The sequence below is a fragment of the Nothobranchius furzeri genome, chromosome 6, assembly GCF_043380555.1.
Source record: "Nothobranchius furzeri strain GRZ-AD chromosome 6, NfurGRZ-RIMD1, whole genome shotgun sequence".
Classification (NCBI taxonomy): Eukaryota; Metazoa; Chordata; class Actinopteri; order Cyprinodontiformes; family Nothobranchiidae; genus Nothobranchius; species Nothobranchius furzeri.
Genome location: NC_091746.1, coordinates 38094326 through 38112870, shown reverse-complemented (window position 1 = coordinate 38112870; position 18545 = coordinate 38094326). Strand labels below are relative to the sequence as shown.

General features: G+C 44.2%; 1 protein-coding gene across 2 annotated transcripts in view; it reads left to right on the top strand.

Moving 5' to 3' along the window:
- The first annotated feature begins 268 nt into the window (after window positions 1-268).
- septin5b (septin 5b) overlaps window positions 269-18545 on the top strand; it is a 30757-nt gene continuing 12480 nt past the window's right edge. Inside the window, exons 1-8 of one of the 2 annotated variants that reach the window (XM_054744017.2) lie at window positions 269-869; window positions 1042-1079; window positions 11780-11870; window positions 14118-14204; window positions 14299-14422; window positions 16893-17027; window positions 17216-17333; window positions 18361-18462. In XM_054744017.2, the coding sequence (XP_054599992.2) occupies window positions 827-869; window positions 1042-1079; window positions 11780-11870; window positions 14118-14204; window positions 14299-14422; window positions 16893-17027; window positions 17216-17333; window positions 18361-18462 (738 nt within the window). In that variant the 5' untranslated portion in view covers window positions 269-826. Of the gene's footprint in view, window positions 1080-11779; window positions 11871-14117; window positions 14205-14298; window positions 14423-16892; window positions 17028-17215; window positions 17334-18360; window positions 18463-18545 lie in introns of both variants that reach the window. The other variant, XM_070552202.1, reaches the window with a different exon arrangement.

Genomic DNA, 18545 nt, shown 5'->3' with positions numbered 1-18545 from the left:
ATGTGTTTTTTGTTCTCATTTCATGTGATTTTAATGTTCAAAACAGAGTATCTATTTCAATTTCTATGTTGTGTTAGTGCCACCTAACTGAACTTTGAGGTTTACACGCTTTGTGATGATCGATTGACTCAAAGGCTGCTGTTGACAGAAAACTCAACCGGAAAACAAAGAAAGGATTAAAATAAAAGTGGATTAGGCCAAAAGAGAGAATAAGAACTGCAGTCATGCTGAATGTTTGGTAGGAAGGCACACACAGGATACATGTTTTTCAGTATTTTTATTTGAATTGTCATTTCATTTTGCTAAGATCTGATCTTTCATTCTTTAATTCACTGTAGTTTTTACAGTGTATGCTGGTGAAAAGGTGATGGAGCATGGTCCTTTATTCTAGACCAAACATTAAAAAATCACCTGCGAAGTGAGGAGGCTGGAGTTCACTAAATTCAACAGAAGAAGCCCCACGAATACTCTTTCCACCAGTCTGTAACAGCACTGCAGTTTAGTTGTTTTCCTCGGTGCAACCTTATGTCGATGGGTGCAACGGAAGACAACAGTGCGACACTGCCCTCACCTGGTGGACAGGTGAACTGCAGATCCATTTCTCTCACAATAAAAGATGCTCCCAGACAGCGGCGGCTGTCTGAGCGCGCAACAGAACGGTCCACTTACAGATGTTCGGCATTTTTGCTGATTTGGGTTGACTTGTGTGTGCTCGCGCAGCTCGTCCCGGACTCATCTTCCTCCTCTACCTGCTGAGTCGGAGAAATATCTGCTCTGAGATCCGCCCCTCCCGCTCAGGCCGGTTCTTTTATCCGCCGTGTCCGACATGACGTCCAGCAGCAGGTACAAGAGCCGGGCGCCTCGCGCAGGTAAGCTCCCTCAGATGGCTGATAGGCTAACCGCTGCACGCGCAGCAGCTGGTTGGCTAATGAGGCTTTCATTAATGAAACCTGGTCTTTGTTTTGCTGTTCTGGAAATGGTTGCGTGCGTCCATCCTCCGCCGACTGACGTGTCCTGGAATCCGGCTCTACGATGCTAAAGATGATGCGGAGGTAAGGGACAGCAGGGAAAAGGCTGAGGTGTGTGTTTTGTGTGTGCGCGCGCTCCAGTCCAACCTTTGTGTCAGAGGCTTTTAGAATATCTGAAGGGTCGCAACAACATGCGTGACGTTACAGCACGCATATACCCCCAGAAAAACAAGTGTCGTTATTTTCAGTCACTCACATCTGTAAACATGTGTCTGGTGCAGAGCTGTCTGTGAATATGGGTCAGCTAACAAAACAGTTTTCCGTTTGATCTCGGCTCTAACCACCTGCTCAAAGCTGTAATTCACATTCAGCCCACAGAACAGAACAATTATTTGAGCTCATGAAAGTAAATAAACTGATATCACAAAATAATAGAGGGTTTTGCAGCTGTACTTCATAAGTCAAGATCGTAATTTTGACTAGTTATTTAGGACTGTATGTATTTGCAGTACTTGCATTATTTTGGTTTTATTTTCAAATTGTTAGTAAATTTGTATGAAAGCAGTGACTAAAGGCAGCTCATGTGTCCTGACCTGCTTTAGTGATGGAAACACAAACTCCAGGATGAGACAAGGACATTATTTCTACCAATCTGACTTCTTATTCATAATGAAGCAAAGTATTTTGTCTTATAATAATCAGAGTAAAGCAGAACAAACTGTCTACCCCCGCTCACAACATATTCTGTGGCAATTGGTCTCCTTGATCCTCCTGCTGTGGATTAAGGTATCCTCCCCTCCAGTTGGTGCTGTATGACCACGCTGATGAAAACCCTTCTATCAACAACAGAGAAATATGAACTGATGAATTTTACTGATTTACTAAAATCACAGCTAGAATAATAACAAACCCTCACCTAACAGGACAAGGCAAAACTGGATGTAATATTGTAACACATAACAATGCATAAGATGCTAGAGAGGCATAAGGAAACAATGAAATTTGACATAGCATGAGTTAGCATGATGTAGCCAGATGTCATGTGACAACACAACTAAATGATGTGGTTTACTTTATTGGTTTACTTTGTAGACTCAAAAGCCAGCATATCACAGACCACAGTGTTGGTCAGCAAAACACACTGCTCCCAAAGCTCATTCCTTAAAGGTGTGGTGCAAAGAAAATAAAAAAAACATTCTAATTATAATTAGTCACTCTGACTTTTTCATGCAGGCTGAACATGAAAATAGTCTCCTACACCCAGTGGCGGCTGGCCACTAGAGGGCGATAGGACGCCCCCCCACACACACACACACAGTTTTCCCCAGTGTTTTTAATTTTTATTTAAAAAAATGAAAAAATAAAATGAACGATAATCACATATTCTAAGTTAAGTGTGTGTTTTGTAACAAAAACAAATTATATATATATATATATATATATATATATATATATATATATATATACAGTGGGGCAAAAAAGTATTTAGTCAGCCACCGATTGTGCAAGTTCTCCCACTTAAAATGATGACAGAGGTCAGTAATTTACATCATAGGTACACTTCAACTGTGAGAGATAGAATGTGAAAAAAAATCCATGAACTCACATGGCAGGATTTTTAAAGAATTTATTTGTAAATCACGGTGGAAAATAAGTATTTGGTCACTTCAAACAAGGAAAATCTCTGGCTCTCACAGACCTGTAACGTCTTCTTTAAGAAGCTTTTCTGTCCTCCACTGGTTACCTGTATTAATGGCACCTGTTTGAACACATTATCTGCATAAAAGACACCTGTCCATAGCCTCAAACAGTCAGACTCCAAACTCCACTATGGCCAAGACCAAAGAGCTTTCGAAGGACACCAGGAAAAGAATTGTAGACCTGCACCAGACTGGGAAGAGTGAATCTACAATAGGCATGCAGCTTGGTGTGAAAAAATCAACTGTGGGAGCAAATATCAGAAAATGGAAGACATACAAGACCACTGATAAACTCCCTCGATCTGGGGCTCCACGCAAGATCTCATCCCGTGGGGTAAAAATGATCATGAGAACTGTGAGCAAGAATCCCAGAACCACACGGGGGGACCTGGTGAATGACCTGCAGAGAGCTGGGACCACAGTAACAAAGGTCACCATCAGTAACACACTACAACGGCAGGGAATCAAATCCTGCAGTGCCAGACGTGTTCCGCTGCTGAAGCCAGTGCATGTCCAGGCCCGTCTGAAGTTTGCCAGAGAGCACATGGATGATACAGCAGATGACTGGGAGAATGTCATGTGGTCAGATGAAACCAAAGTAGAACTTTTTGGTATAAACTCAACTCGTCGTGTTTGGAGGAAGAAGAATACTGAGTTGCTTCCCAAGAACACCATACCTACTGTGAAGCATGGGGGTGGGAACATCATGCTTTGGGGCTGTTTTTCTGCTAAGGGGACAGGACGACTGATCCGTCTTACGGAAAGAATGAATGGGGCCATGTGTCGTGAGATTCTGAGCCAAAACCTCATTCCATCAGTGAGAGCTTTGAAGATGAAACGTGGCTGGGTCTTCCAACACGACAATGATCCCAAACACACCGCCCGGGCAACAAAGGAGTGGCTCCGTAAGAAGCATTTGAAAGTTCTGGAGTGGCCTAGCCAGTCTCCAGACCTCAAACCCATAGAAAATCTGTGGAGGGAGTTGAAAGTCCGTGTTGCTCGGCGACAGCCCCAAAACATCACTGCTCTCGAGAAGATCTGCATGGAGGAATGGGCCAAAATACCAGCTACTGTGTGTGCAAACCAGGTAAAGACCTATAGTAATAATTTGACCTCTGTTATTGCCAACAAAGGTTATGTTACAAAGTATTGAATTTAATTTTTGTTATTGACCAAATACTTATTTTCCACCCTGATTTACAAATAAATTCTTTAATAATCCTGCCATGTGAATTCATGGATTTTCTTTCACATTCTGTCTCTCACAGTTGAAGTGTACCTATGATGAAAATTACTGACCTCTGTCATCATTTTAAGTGGGAGAACTTGCACAATCGGTGGCTGACTAAATACTTTTTTGCCCCACTGTATATATATATATATATATATATATATATATATATATATATATATCATTGGTGAGAAGCTCCCTGCCGAGCGGTGGAGGCGACAGAAAGATCGCCCAAACGGCAGTGAAGCAGCCAGCCAATTGCTGACAAGAAAATCAAACTCAGGAATGGGAATGCATCCAATCAGCGTCGTCGATTCGGAAGCCCGAAGGGCGATAGAGCTACCGCCCAAGGCTGTTCGTTGATGTTCGGGTTGAGCTCGACAGTCTTGACCACTGGAGCTCACGAGTCATCCCGGGCACACATGGACAACACGGTGAAGCTAGCCATGCTAGGCAGCGCTAACGTTGCCATGCAGCTCGACGAGGGGCACGGAAGAAACGGAGGACGTTTGGACAGGGAGAACAACAGCAGCTGGGTGCAGAAGTAAGCTGTACATTACATTTCTCTGAGCAAGACAATCAGAATCAGAAATCCTTGGTTGTCCCACAAACCGGGACATCTGTTTAATAACATGTACATTGTTTAATGTGCAATAACTGTAAAAACTCATTTCAACACACATACTTATTATACATATTTAATCATGTAAATGTGTATTTCATGTAAATTTGTACATACATCAGTCTGATTTCATTTTACTTGTTACACTTCTGCTGCAGCAAACAAATTTCCCAGCTTTTGGGACAATAAAACATTTCTGATTCTCAATGAGATATTTTTACATTTGAAGTAAAAACATCTCATTGAGAATCAGAAATGTTTTATTTTCCCAAAAAACTGGGAAATATGACATTTGTAAGAGGATACTGATGCCATTATTTCCTATGAAAGTGTTTCCTATGTACTTATCTGTTGTTTTTTATTTATCATATGACAGGTTTGTGACACCATCCTGAGCCATGCAAAAGAGCGATTCTCTTTTACCAAGCACCTCGTTGCTGCCACTCTGCTACAAAGTGACTTGTTTGTGCAACACACAGCGCAGTTCCCAGATGCAGCACTGGCGACCGCTGTAGAGGCCTACCCCATGCTGAACAAAGCTAAACTCAGAACAAAGCTATCCCTCATCTATGAGAACCATGAGTTCAGGGCTTGCACTGGTGCACTGACTCTCTTCCAGTTTTTCATGGAGAACAATCTTCAAAGCACGTTCACAGAGACTGTCACTCTTTTGAAGATTCTTGTCACCACACCCTTGACCACAGCCGAATCACAGAGGTGCTTTTCTACTTTAAAGAGGATTAAGACTTTCCTGAGGTCATTACAGTGGACAGGTCCTCAAAATTGTTATTTTTTTATTTTTTGCTATTAAGCACAGCTGTTGAAGACTTTATTGCATTTGAGCCCCTCCATTTGTACTTCAGTAAGTCAAGCCAACATATTTCATGTTCAGAAAGCACGCTGTCCACTGAGATGGACATGTAATAAATTATTTGTATATTATTAAATGTTACAAAAAATATTTGTTGAAATTTGTTTCATTCACAACGAAAGATGAATGAAAAAAATATCATGGTTGAAGATTTCATAATTCATGCATCAAAGGGATAAGCAATTAAAAAAATATTTATTACCAACTTTCAAACAAGCAGATTAGCATTCATTGCTGTCCACATTACATCTCAGTCTCATACATTCGGAGCATGAATTCATGTAATTAATCACCTTAAAATTAACTTAATTCATTTGTGTAAAAGAGTAAAATAATAATTAATAACAATTCAAATTGAAATTTTCCATAAACATTCCAAAAGTTGCATTTTTCTGACTGGAAGGGAAAAAATTCTCTTTTTTATTTTTAGTCCCAACATTTTATTGTTGACTCTGTAATCTGTAAACTTGTACTGAGTTATCTTAAAACAAGTTATTAAATTACTGGCATGTCCTTGAACCGTCACCTTATCGTGGTGGAGGAGTTTGAGTGCCCTAATGATCCTAGGAGCTATGTTGTCTGGGGCACTTAGTGCCCCTGGTAGGGTCTCCCATGACAAATTGGTCTTAGGTGAAGGGTGAGACAAAGAACGGTTCGAAGGATCTTTCATGGCGGTTAAAACGAAGAGTCGGAGTACCAGGCCCGGAGGGTTACCGGGGTCCCACCCTGGAGCCAGGCCTGGGGTTGGGGCCCGTGAGCGAGCGCCTGGTGGCCGGGCTTTCGCCCATGGGGCCCGGCCGGGCCCAGCCCGAACCGGATACATGGGCTCGTCCAACTGTGGACCCACCACCCGCAGGAGGAACATGAAGGGTCCGGTGCAATGCAAATCGGGTGGCAGACCAAGGCGGGAACCTTGGCGGTCCAATCCCCGGACAAGAAAACTAGTTTTTGGGACATGGAACGTCACCTCGCTGGCGGGGAAGGAGCCGGAGCTTGTGGCAGAGGTTGAGCGGTACCGGCTAGATATAGTCGGACTCACCTCGACACATTGCATTGGCTCTGGAACCCGAGACCTGGAGAGGGGTTGGACACTCTACTTTGCTGGAGTTGCTCCGGGTGAGAGGCGGAGGGCTGGGGTTGGCTTTTTGTTAGCCCCGAGACTCTCTGCCTGTGTGTTGGGGTTTACCCCGGGGGACAAGAGGGTAGCTTCCTTGCGCCTTCGGGTCGGGGAACGGGTCCTGACTGTTGTTTGTGCTTATGGGCCAAATAGCAGTTCAGAAGACCCACCCTTTTTGGAGTCCCTGGGACGAGTGCTAGATAGTGCTCCATCAGGGGACTCCATTGTCCTGCTGGGGGACTTCAATGCTCACGTGGGCAATGACAGCTTGACCAGGAGGGGTGTGATTGGGAGGAACGGCCCACCTAATCTGAACTCGAGCGGTGTTTTGTTATTGGACTTCTGTGCAAGCCGCAGTTTGGCCATAACGAACACCATGTTCGAACATAAGGATGCCCACCGGTACACTTGGTACCAGGGCAGCCTAGGTCACAGGTCGATGACAGATTTTGTAGTCGTATCATCTGACCTGCGGCCGTATGTTTTGGACACCCGAGTGAAGAGAGGGGCGGAGCTGTCAACTGATCACCACCTGGTGGTGAGTTGGATCAGATGGCAAGGGAACATGCCGCGTAGACCTGGCAGACCCAAACGCATAGTGAGGGTCTGCTGGGAACGCCTGGCAGAAGAACCTGTCAAGACGGTCTTCAACTCCCACCTCCGGCAGAGCTTTGACCACGTCCCGAGAGCAGTGGGGGACATTGAGTCCGAGTGGGCCTTGTTCCACTCTGCGATTGTCGAGGCGGCTGTTGCTAGCTGTGGTCGTAAGGTGGCCGGTGCCAGTCGTGGTGGCAACCCCCGTACCCGCTGGTGGACACCAGAGGTTCGGGGAGCCGTCAGGCTGAAGAAGGAGGCCTACAGGGCGTGGCTGGTCTGTGGGTCTCCGGAGGCAGCAGACAGGTACCGGATAGCCAAGCGGGGTGCAGCAGTGGCAGTTGCCGAGGCAAAATCTCGGGCGTGGGAGGAGTTTGGTGAGGCCATGGAGAAAGACTATCGATCGGCTCCAAAGAGGTACTGGCAAACTGTCCGGCGCCTCAGGAGAGGAAGGCAGCAACTCGCTCACACTGTTTACAGTGGGGATGGGGAGCTGCTGACGTCAACTGAGGCTATAGTCGGACGGTGGAAGGAATACTTTGAGGAGCTCCTCAATCCCACCAATGCGCATTCCGAGAAGGAACCAGAGCTGGGAGGCCTGGGGATGGACTGTCCGATCTCGGGGGCAGAAGTTGCTGAGGTAGTCAAACAACTACACAGCGGCGGAGCCCTGGGGGCGGATGAGATTCATCCTGGGTATCTCAAGGCTATGGATGTTGTAGGGTTGTCATGGTTGACACGTCTCTACAACATTGCGTGGTCATCGGGGGCAGTTCCTAGGGAGTGGCAGACCGGGGTGGTGGTCCCCATCTTTAAGAAGGGTGACCTGAGGGTGTGTTCCAACTATAGGGGGATCACACTCCTCAGCCTCCCTGGAAAGGTCTACTCCAAGGTACTGGAGAGGAGGGTCCGATCGATAGTTGAATCTCAGATAGAGGAGGAGCAATGTGGTTTTCGTCCTGGCCGTGGAACTGTGGACCAGCTCTATACCCTTGCAAGGGTGATGGAGGGGGCATGGGAGTTTGCCCAACCAATCCACATGTGCTTTGTGGATTTGGAGAAGGCTTATGACCGTGTCCCCAGGGGCACCCTGTGGGGGACGCTCCAGGAGTATGGGGTGGGTGGCTTTCTGTTAAGGGCCATTCAGTCCCTTTACCAGAGGAGCGTGAGTTTGGTCCGCATAGCCGGTAGTAAGTCGGACCTGTTCCCAGTGAGGGTTGGACTCCGCCAGGGCTGCCCTTTGTCACCGGTTCTGTTCATCACTTTTATGGACAGAATTTCTAGACGCAGCCGTGGTGTGGAGTGTGTCGAGTTTGGTGGCAGGAGAATCTCGTCTCTGCTTTTTGCGGATGATGTGGTCCTCCTAGCTTCATCCAGCTCTGACCTTCAGCTCTTGCTGGGTAGGTTCGCGGCCGAATGTGAAGCGGCTGGGATGAGGATCAGCACCTCCAAATCTGAGACCATGGTTCTCGACCGGAAAAGGGTGGCTTGCCACCTCCGGGTCGGGGGAGAGGTCCTACCTCAAGTGGAGGAGTTTAAGTATCTCGGGGTCTTGTTCACGAGTGAGGGTAGGAGGGATCGGGAGATCGACAGGCGGATTGGTTCGGCGTCTGCAGTGATGCGGACGCTGAGCCGATCTGTCGTGGGGAAGAGGGAGCTGAGCCAGAAAGCCAGGCTCTCGATTTACCGGTCGATCTACGTCCCAATCCTCACCTATGGTCATGAGCTTTGGGTAATGACCGAAAGAACGAGATCGCGGATACAAGCGGCCGAAATGAGTTTCCTCCGTAGGGTGGCCGGGCTCAGCCTTAGAGATAGGGTGAGGAGCTCGGACATTCGGGAGGGACTCGGAGTAGAACCGCTGCTCCTCCGGATCGAAAGGAGCCAGTTGAGGTGGTTTGGGCATCTGGTCAGGATGCCTCCTGGACGCCTCCCCGGGGAGGTGTTTCGGGCATGTCCTGCCGGCAGAAGGCCCCCGGGTCGACCCAGGACACGTTGGAGAGGTTACATCTCCAATCTGGTCCGGGAACGCCTTGGGGTCCTGCCGGAGGAGCTGGTGGACAAGGCCGGGGAGAGGACGGCCTGGAGCTCCCTAGTTTTGATGCTGCCCCCGCGACCCGGACCCGGATAAGCGGAGGAAGACGAAGACGAAGTCTTGTCTAATAATACCCACCAGCTGTAAGCAGTTAACAATACATGGCATTCATTCTTACTAGAGACAATTGCAAATGTTTTGATTACGTGAGTAAACCACACCTTTAAAGGGACTATAAGGAAGTTTGACAGTCAAAACATGTATAGAAATAATACATTTCTTCTTCATGCTCGGGTCGAGCAGGCTGCTTCATGCGAGTTCATTCTCAGGCATAGCCCGTAACATTTGCTATCCGTAGCTTTAGCAGCAGAGAGAGGCAGTGCCAACTCAGAGACTTTGTCGCTGTTCGTAACGCCTAGTGACAAACCTAGCTACACTTCTGAGGACCCTTGGCTATGTTCTGTAGAACTTTCTTCTAGATATTTCCTGCAAATTAGCAACAAAATAGTCATTTTCGCTCTGAACCGTTCTTTGGATTGACGTCGTTACAGCTGTCATCAAGGATATTAATGTTACAGATTCATCAAATGTTACTGGTGCTTTAGCTCACCTAGTAAGATGGCTGACTCTCACACTGAGTATCTGGTTTCAATTCCAGGTGTGAATATAGTTTATTTGGAGTTTCTTTTTTACATTAATGGTATATTTTTTTTACAATAATAAGATGCCCAAATTTTTATTTGAGACTCGCAGAAAGGCATTGAATTCACGGATAAAAAAGATGTGGGTTCAACTTTCATTTTGGAACAATTTTTCAAGCAAGGGGAGGGAATGATCTGACCATGCAGGACTGACCCATCTTAAACCTTTGTTGGCTGTGCTGAAGAGAAAGGTACAGAACCAAATTATTTAATTAATTAGCTGTGCGTTCTCCTGTCCTCTGTCCTTCGGGCCACACACACACACACACACACACACACACACACACACACACACACACACACACACACACACACACACACACACACACACTGTACTTTTGGCCGGCCGGCCAACGAGAAAATGCAGTTGCAGAGACAGAGGCACATTATTTTATTAATTTGCTGTATTCTTCTGTCCTCCGGGCCACATACACACACGGGAAGCTCTCAGAGCTCTGTGCTCTGTCTCAGCTGTTATTTTCGTTAAGGAGTGTGCACGTACAGCATGCGCGCCTCGTGCATGAGCCTACTATTGAAGCTGCCGTTACGCTTTTGGCCTGAGGGGGCAATCGCGAGCATAAAAATTCAAAAGTCCGAAAAGTCCCTTTAAGAAAAACAAGAATTGCACATCACATACAACAACCACTTTGCCACAAAACTGCATAAATGTTAGGGTCTGAAGTTGCTTTGATTAAACGTTCAAGGACTTATTTCAAGTATTTACTTCACAGTAAGGTTCTCTAAATCATTTGGCAGATGATGGGAGTTCAAATTATTTGTGGAGAACATGTGATGGACCGAGATTCACCAATCTTGCCTCAGACCACTGCTCATAAACCTGTCCTTATCACCCCCAGACAAGCTAGCTTGGTTAATTATCAAATTACGTAGAACAGGTAGAGTAGAAACAAATCTCTGTGGTCTACCAGAAACACTCTGAAGCCTAAATTATGATAATTTCATGATCAAAAGCCAAAGACAGCTCAAGCATGAGGTGATGATTACATAATCAGTGTTACAACGAGGTGATCAGACCACAACCAACCAAATGAGGCACAACATACATGTTTAACAGTTAGTGTAATCTGTTACTAGTCCTAACATAGATTTTTTTCTGACCTAAATTAACTTGAGTTGTTTTTAGAAACAATACTTCTCACAGGCTTATACACTGTGTGGATATTGATATGAGAATGTTCTCCTTGGTGAATGAATTGAAATGAAACTGATGATAGAGTATCAGCCAACCCTCCACACACCGCCTGTTCCCAGTAGCTCTGTACTCACACCAGCTTTCCACATCTAGTTTGGAGCATTAAGCCTTTCAGATGTAAGTCCTGTTTGTTCTGAACTAAAACACTTACACTTCTCTATCTAGGACAGTTGGAGTCAGATTAAACACTAAAGCACCAGAAGCTTCCCTGCCTAAAACCAACACGATGGGGGAGTTTTTATCGATACTGATCTGAACACAAGACTCAGTGCCTTGTATTTCCAGATTTATATCAACCAAATCCCACAAGCTGTCTCATAATTTCTGTCTTTCTTCTGTGTTGTGCTTTTTTTTTTAATCTTGGCTGCATAACTGAAGCTGAGTCAGAGCAGAGAACACACAACCAGCAGCTTGGAAGTGTGTATTTCTGCGATGTGTGTGTATGTGCGTGGGCGTGAAGTGCAAACTCATTTGTGGATCAAATTTCAGTATGAAAGCAGCAGAAGAAAAGGACTCTCTGGATCTAATGCACCTTGTTTGATTTGACACCAGAAAGGTTTATTGCCCCCCTCCCCCCAGTGTATTATGCATAACTGGAGACCCTCAGGGCTCCCTCCACCCTTCTTAGTGCAGCAGTGAGGGATGCATGGGTCTGTCCTAACCCAGTTACAGAAGCTTCACATGTGAGTGAACTCATCTGTAACACTTTTTGTGTCATTGCTTGCAGGACAAGGAGTATGTGGGTTTTGCAACGCTTCCAAACCAGCTTCATAGGAAGTCGGTGAAAAAAGGCTTTGACTTCACACTGATGGTGGCAGGTGAGGCAAGATGCTCTGGCTGGGATGCTCTATGTTGAATGCGAGCCATTCTGCACCTTGAGCAGATCCGGTACCTACACTGAGAAACAGCAGAGTGTCTCAGCTAGTTTAAGCTAACCGTTAGCATTAGCAACTGCACCACATGGCAGAAACTCCTCCAGGCTTGTTTTTTTTTTCTGGAGATAAAACATCCACGTTGCAAGTTAGTGGTAGAGTTGCATTGCCGTTATTCAGTCTGAGGGAAGATGTCCAAAAATCAGGAAATAAGACTCCAAATCCTGCAGTCTGAAGCTCAGCTGTGATGTGGGAAACTTTCAATTCCAAGAAATGGCACACCAGTATATATCCCCCCATACCCCCCCCACCCCCCCACCCCCCCCCCCCCACCCCCAAGAAGGAAGGATTTACAAGTGGGAATGTCCCATTACCTGGATCGGATATGGCCGATTTTTTCATATTTTTCAGTGATTGGAGATCGGCAATTATACCTGACAAGTCTTGCCGAAATAGACTAAGAGCACGTTATATGCTTATTCCGGGGGAAAATCTACTGTAGAGGGCTCCTCTTCCTCTGTGATAGTCTCGCTCTGTTTACGGTCATTTTTTCCAAAAGAAGTCAGCCAAATGGATGACAAATCAAGTGGCGATTTACATTTCTCAAGATGTCTGGGACACTTACTGAACTGCTCCGCTCCCCTGTCAGCTCGCGTGAGTTTAAATCCTTCCAGGGAAACGAATCCTCCGAGTCTGCTGTGAGCTTGTTCATCCATGTCTCCATAAAAAAAACATAAGGCTGTCAGTAGCCCTGCAGCAGTAGCCAGGTCAGCGCTGAGAGCTCGTCGATATTATTAGGTAGAGAGTGGACATTCCCCATAATCTTGATGGGTAGATATGGTTTATATCTCTGTTACCTCTCCAGAGCTAAATTCTGGAGGCAGAACCGGGTTTTTGAGGAGAGAGAGCCAGCGTAAGCAGCGCCCACAGCTGATCCCTGCATTTAACAGTCAGTTCATCCTGATGATTACGTCCCGCTCTGCTGCATCTTCGTTTCTCCTTAATTCCGGAGGCAAAACCGACATTTCCCGTGGAGAAGCTAAAGAGAGCTAGCATTAGCTGTGCCCACCTTAGGGGCATTGAAAGATGCAAAAGCAACTAATAAAAAGAGAGTAACGAAGCAAGAGCTGCCATTACTGACTGCAGCCCACTTCGCGCTTTCTGTAACTGAATGCAATCTTTCCTTTTCCGTACTTTAGAGTCCATCTTCACAGCAGCAATTCAACGCAAAATAAAGCTACTGGAAATATAACATTCTACTTCTGGTCTCAAAACAGCAAGTTGATTTCATGGGATTTACAACAATAATGGTAATGGTTATTATTGAAATTAGTCTTAGAAAGTTAACTTGAGTTACTTGCTAAAAATATTTTTCAGCTTTATATATTTCAATAGAAAAGGCAAACTATCGGAACGGGACTCGAAATTGTATCAGATAAGTTAAAAGATCGGATTGGGGCTTAAAATGCTGATCAGGACATCCCTAGTTACAAGGTATTCATTCCTAATAAACCACTGCAAATGTATCGATAAAATGAGTGAACTACTCCTTTAAAACTTGTAAAAGTGAATCATCTATTTAATTTAATCTCCAACTCAAATCACTATAGACACCAACATAATTCAAATGTCACTACCAAACCTTTCTGCTGTCTATGTTTCAGGAATTATTTATGCACAAAATAATATTCGTACTATAATTGTTTGTTTAAAGCACAGTTTTTATTGACTGTAAGCCTGTGTCTCTAAGTGCCCAGTTGTTATGGTGACACTGATGATCCACTAGCAGCAGCTATAGCATTTCTGTTGATCTTGGTTTATTTTTATTTTTATTATACAGCTTATACACCAAAGCCTTGTTATTTAGTTTTAACTTGGGTTATTTAAAGATTATTTCCAAAAGACTTTTAATATTTCTAGAAGAAAGTGTATGTTTGTAAGAATATCACAATCTTTCTTGTGTTACTGAGCAAATCCTGGTCCATGTTCAAACAGGATAATGAAGATTCTCCATAATCAATATAGGGAAAACTGCACACGATACTACAGGAAAAAAAACAAAACAAATCAAATTACTCCCCCTACCAAAAAATGCTGCTTGATGTATGAAAACAGTGTACTAATTTGTGACAGGTTTTATTATGACTGAAGGAAAAGTGAACGAGTGTACGTTTTGCACGTGTGTACCTTTAGGTGAGTCTGGCCTGGGTAAATCTACGCTGGTGAACAGCCTTTTCCTCACTGATCTGTACAAAGAGAGAAAGCTGCTGAATGCCGAGGGTGAGTTAGATCAAACACACACACACATTCACACATTTGTTCATGTGTGTTTGAACTCACTTACTTTACGTGTGTGTGGCATTTTCTCCTAAAGAGCGAATCAAACAGACGGTGGAGATCACCAAGCGAACTGTAGACATTGAGGAGAAAGGAGTGAAGCTGAAACTGACCATCGTGGATGTGCCCGGGTTTGGAGACGCCGTCAACAACACAGAGTGGTGAGAAGAAGATGTTCTCCAGTAGAAGTACCTTTGTGGGGCAAATATGCTGAGTGTCCTTAAAAATACAGTTTTTCATCTGGTTAAATGTCTTTAAGACCTAAAAAACAAGCCTGTACTTTTCCCCGTTTTTACAACCTGTAATAAACTCACAGAAAATAGTCCAAGGTGATGAAGAAATATTAGCGTTGCTGTTGGGGACAACGCTGGAGTCAAAGAGTAAATTAAATAATCTCAGTTTGTTTCCACACCATTGACACTTTTTCCTGATTATTCATAAACCACAGACAGGTGTGACAGGTGGAGGTTCGAGGTTCCAGCCCGACACTGGAAGTCGATTATTCTTTTTTGTTTGTTGACGCAGTGTGTGCACGTTTAAGGAAGTCTACCTTTGTCAGATCTGGAACTCGAGTTTAAAACGTGATAAAAAATACACCCTGTGACAATTTTAAGGGTTTTTGTGTTACAAGCTGGTGGACTATTATGAGGGAAATGTCCTTAAATACAGTTGTGCCAGTAAGTTTACACACTCTGGTGGAATTTCATGATTTTTTTAGCCATTTCTCAAAGAATATGAATGAAAACACAAAAGCCTTATTTTGATTCATGGTCACTAACGTTGTGAAGCATTTTATTGTGGAAAAAAAAGTGTGAACCCATTTCAAATCACCATAACAAAATGAAATACCAAATTGACCCTGTGGAACACCCCAGTTCCTAATGCCCTGTGCTGCCCCGTTTTAACATCAGTGACAGCTTGGAGTGTTTTGTGATAGTTGTGGAGAAGGTTAGTCTAATGTTAAAGCAGCCCATGCTTCCATTTAGCCGTCATGAGTCTGAGCTCTCCCCACGGTGGTTCAATGATGTTGAGGTCAGGAGACTTAGATGGCCACTCCAGAACCTTCACTTTATTCTGCTGGAGCCAGTGGCAGGTCCACTTGGCTTTTTGGATGTCTTGTTGGAACACATGTGAACATATATACTGCTGCTTTCATCTTGCCTTCAGTTCGACCACGTTTCCAATGCCTTGGTAACTCTCACATCACCAAAACATCAGTGGACAAACTCCATATTTCACAGAAGAGATGGTTCAGTTTTCATCATGGGCCTTGTTGACCCCTCTCTAACTGACACGTTCATGGTTGTGGCTAGCGATGCACAATATATTGGCATCAATATCGGTATCGGCCAATCTTAGTCATTTTTTAACATAACGGTATCGGTCCAATAAATAAAACTTGACCGATATTAACAACCGATAGTTTTTCCATTTGGTTTCCAGTTGTTTATCAGTTTGAGAGGGTGGGGGTGGGGGGGGGTGATGTGTGTTTGTTTAGTCGTGACAGTGATTGTAATCATCTCAAAAGCTTAAATGTTTGTGGTGTGTGTACATAATAACACAAATTTAGCTTTATTAATTATCATTCTATACAAAATCTGCTTATTCTAGAAGCATTAATGTGAGTATATTGGTATCAGCAAATGTCAGTTATCGGTCATAACAGTGTTTTTAATATCGGATATCGGTATCGGCCCAAATATTTCATATCAGTGCATCATTAGTTGTGGACTAAAGTTCAATTTTGGTCTCATTACTCCAGATGTTTTTGTTCCAAAGACACTGAGGCTCGTCTCTGCTGTGTGGCATATTGTAAGCAAGGGTCTTTGTGGCGTTTGCATAATGGCGTTCTGCTGGCAACTCAGTCTTGTAGCCTGTTCTTTTTTTTCAAGTGTATCCTTATTCTGCTCCTGCCTTGCCACTGCCGTAGAGAGAGTCCAGATTGTCAGCAGAAGTTATTTTAGGGTTAATTTTTAGATCAAGAACAATTTTTCTGCATGTTTTGTCTCAAAAATGTCTGCTGGGCTACCTGACCGTGTGTGGTTTCAACAGAACCTCTAATTTTACACTTCTCTTTCAGAGTTCTAACTGCTCACTGGCTTTATCAGTATCTTGGATATCTTTTTATTGTTGTTTTATGTTTGCAAATAACCAAACAATGTCATTGAAATAAATACAGCAGCCATCTCAACCCTAACCCATTACACGTTGTTTTTGGCTGGTGGACAACACCTCTGTTTCTCTGAACAGAGGCTGTTCAGAAGGCCATCTGTAGTGTGTGTTACAGTCACCACTTTTAAATTGTACGTAGACCTTTACCTTAAAGAGGACAGATGTTACTGAGGCGTTTTAGTAACACTCATTATGTTTATCACAACTCAACACCACATTCATTCACTTTGATAAAAATCAGAAAACATTCTCAACACCCAAATGTCATTTCATGTTGTCTGATTAAAGTGTAAAAACTATGTTCACCACTTTTCTGAAGAGATCTGTGCTCCACAGCAGCGGCTGAGCTCAGCTGACCTTCTCCTGTCTGTTTCAGGCACTTATAGTGTAACCTGTGTGTGTGTGTGTGTGTGTGTGTGTGTGTGTGTGTGTGTGTGTGCGTGTGCGTGTGTGTTTCAGCTGGAGGCCGGTTACAGACTACATAGATCAGCAGTTTGAGCAGTACTTCAGAGATGAGAGCGGGCTCAACAGGAAGAACCTTCAGGACAACAGAATCCACTGTTGCCTTTACTTTATTTCCCCATTTGGACAAGGGTAAACTCACACACACACACACACACACACACACACACACACACACACACACACGCGCACACACACACACACACACACACACACACACACACACACACACGCGCACACACACACACACACACACACACACACACACACACACACACACACTGCTCACTTGTGTACGTGTATAAAATGATCTCCTACAGGCTTCGTCCCATTGATATCGAGTTCATGAAGGCCCTTCAGGACAAAGTTAACGTGGTTCCTCTCGTCGCTAAAGCTGACTGCCTCACTCCACTTGAGATAAAGAAACTGAAAGAGCGGGTAAGATCAGAAAACATTAGCCTTCCAAGATAATGCAGAACTTGTCCTCATTTCTATTTACCATTCTATTCTGCTGTGATTCAAACTCATAAAAATGTCTGTTTGTATGAATAAAAATAGGAGCTGTTTAATGTCCTCTGCAAGTCTTAAAATCTTCCTGGTCCTGGAGGAATAAAAGTGGTTGATTGATGGAAAGTTTGGCCATGGCTACAACTCTAAACTTCTATAATAATAATTATCATTATTATAATTAGGGATGCACCGGTACCGATACTGGTATGATCTGGTATGGTCTCAGTTGCACCTGAATCAGGAAGTAGAAGTCAGCTGGAGGAGAAAGAAACTTCAGATTTTGGACCCTTTTTTCCTGATATTTGGACATCTTGCCTCGGATTGGCTAACAGCAACGTGACTACCAATGACACGTTGATGTTTTATCTGCTCAAACAACACAAGCCTGAAGGAGCTCTGCCGTGTGGTGGAACTGGCCCAAGTTGGAGAGAGGGAAGTCTGAGAGCTGCTGCCCTCGCAACCAACGGATTGGAGCAGGGACTCAAACCTCCTCTCTCCCACAGAGAGCAGTTTCTGCCCTTCTGTGTGCTAGATGGATGACTAGATGAAATAATAATAAAGATTTTATAATTATAATAAAGAGTTAGCACTCAGCACAACATTTTACAAATCCTACTTGCAGATTTAATGTTGGCTACTACCCAGATCTGAGTCATAAATGATTTAACATAACACATTCCAACTCCGGAAAAAAGATCCTAGCATTGTTCTGTGAAAGAAACTTTGCCCTGAAAACATAAAGTCACTCCTCTTGATTCTGTAACTCTTTCATTCCTCTAAAGCGACAACATTTACCCTGACCAGCTCTGACTCTGACGCATACGTTCCTCCACAGAGATTTGATCTGAAGTGTGTTTAGAGCCAACAGAAGGGCAGAAACTGCTCTCTGTGGGAGAGAGGAGGTTTGTGTCCCTGCTCCAATCCGTCACATTTCAGGAGTATTGTGTTGTTCCAGGTGAGGGAGGAGATTGATCGGTACGGACTGAAGATCTACCAGTTCCCTGACTGTGACTCTGATGAAGATGGGGAGATCAAACAGCAAGACAAAGAGCTGAAGGCAAGCTTGATTAGACTAAATCAGGCCTATTTATAATAGTCATTAGATAATATTTCTGAGATACATACAAGATTACTAATGCC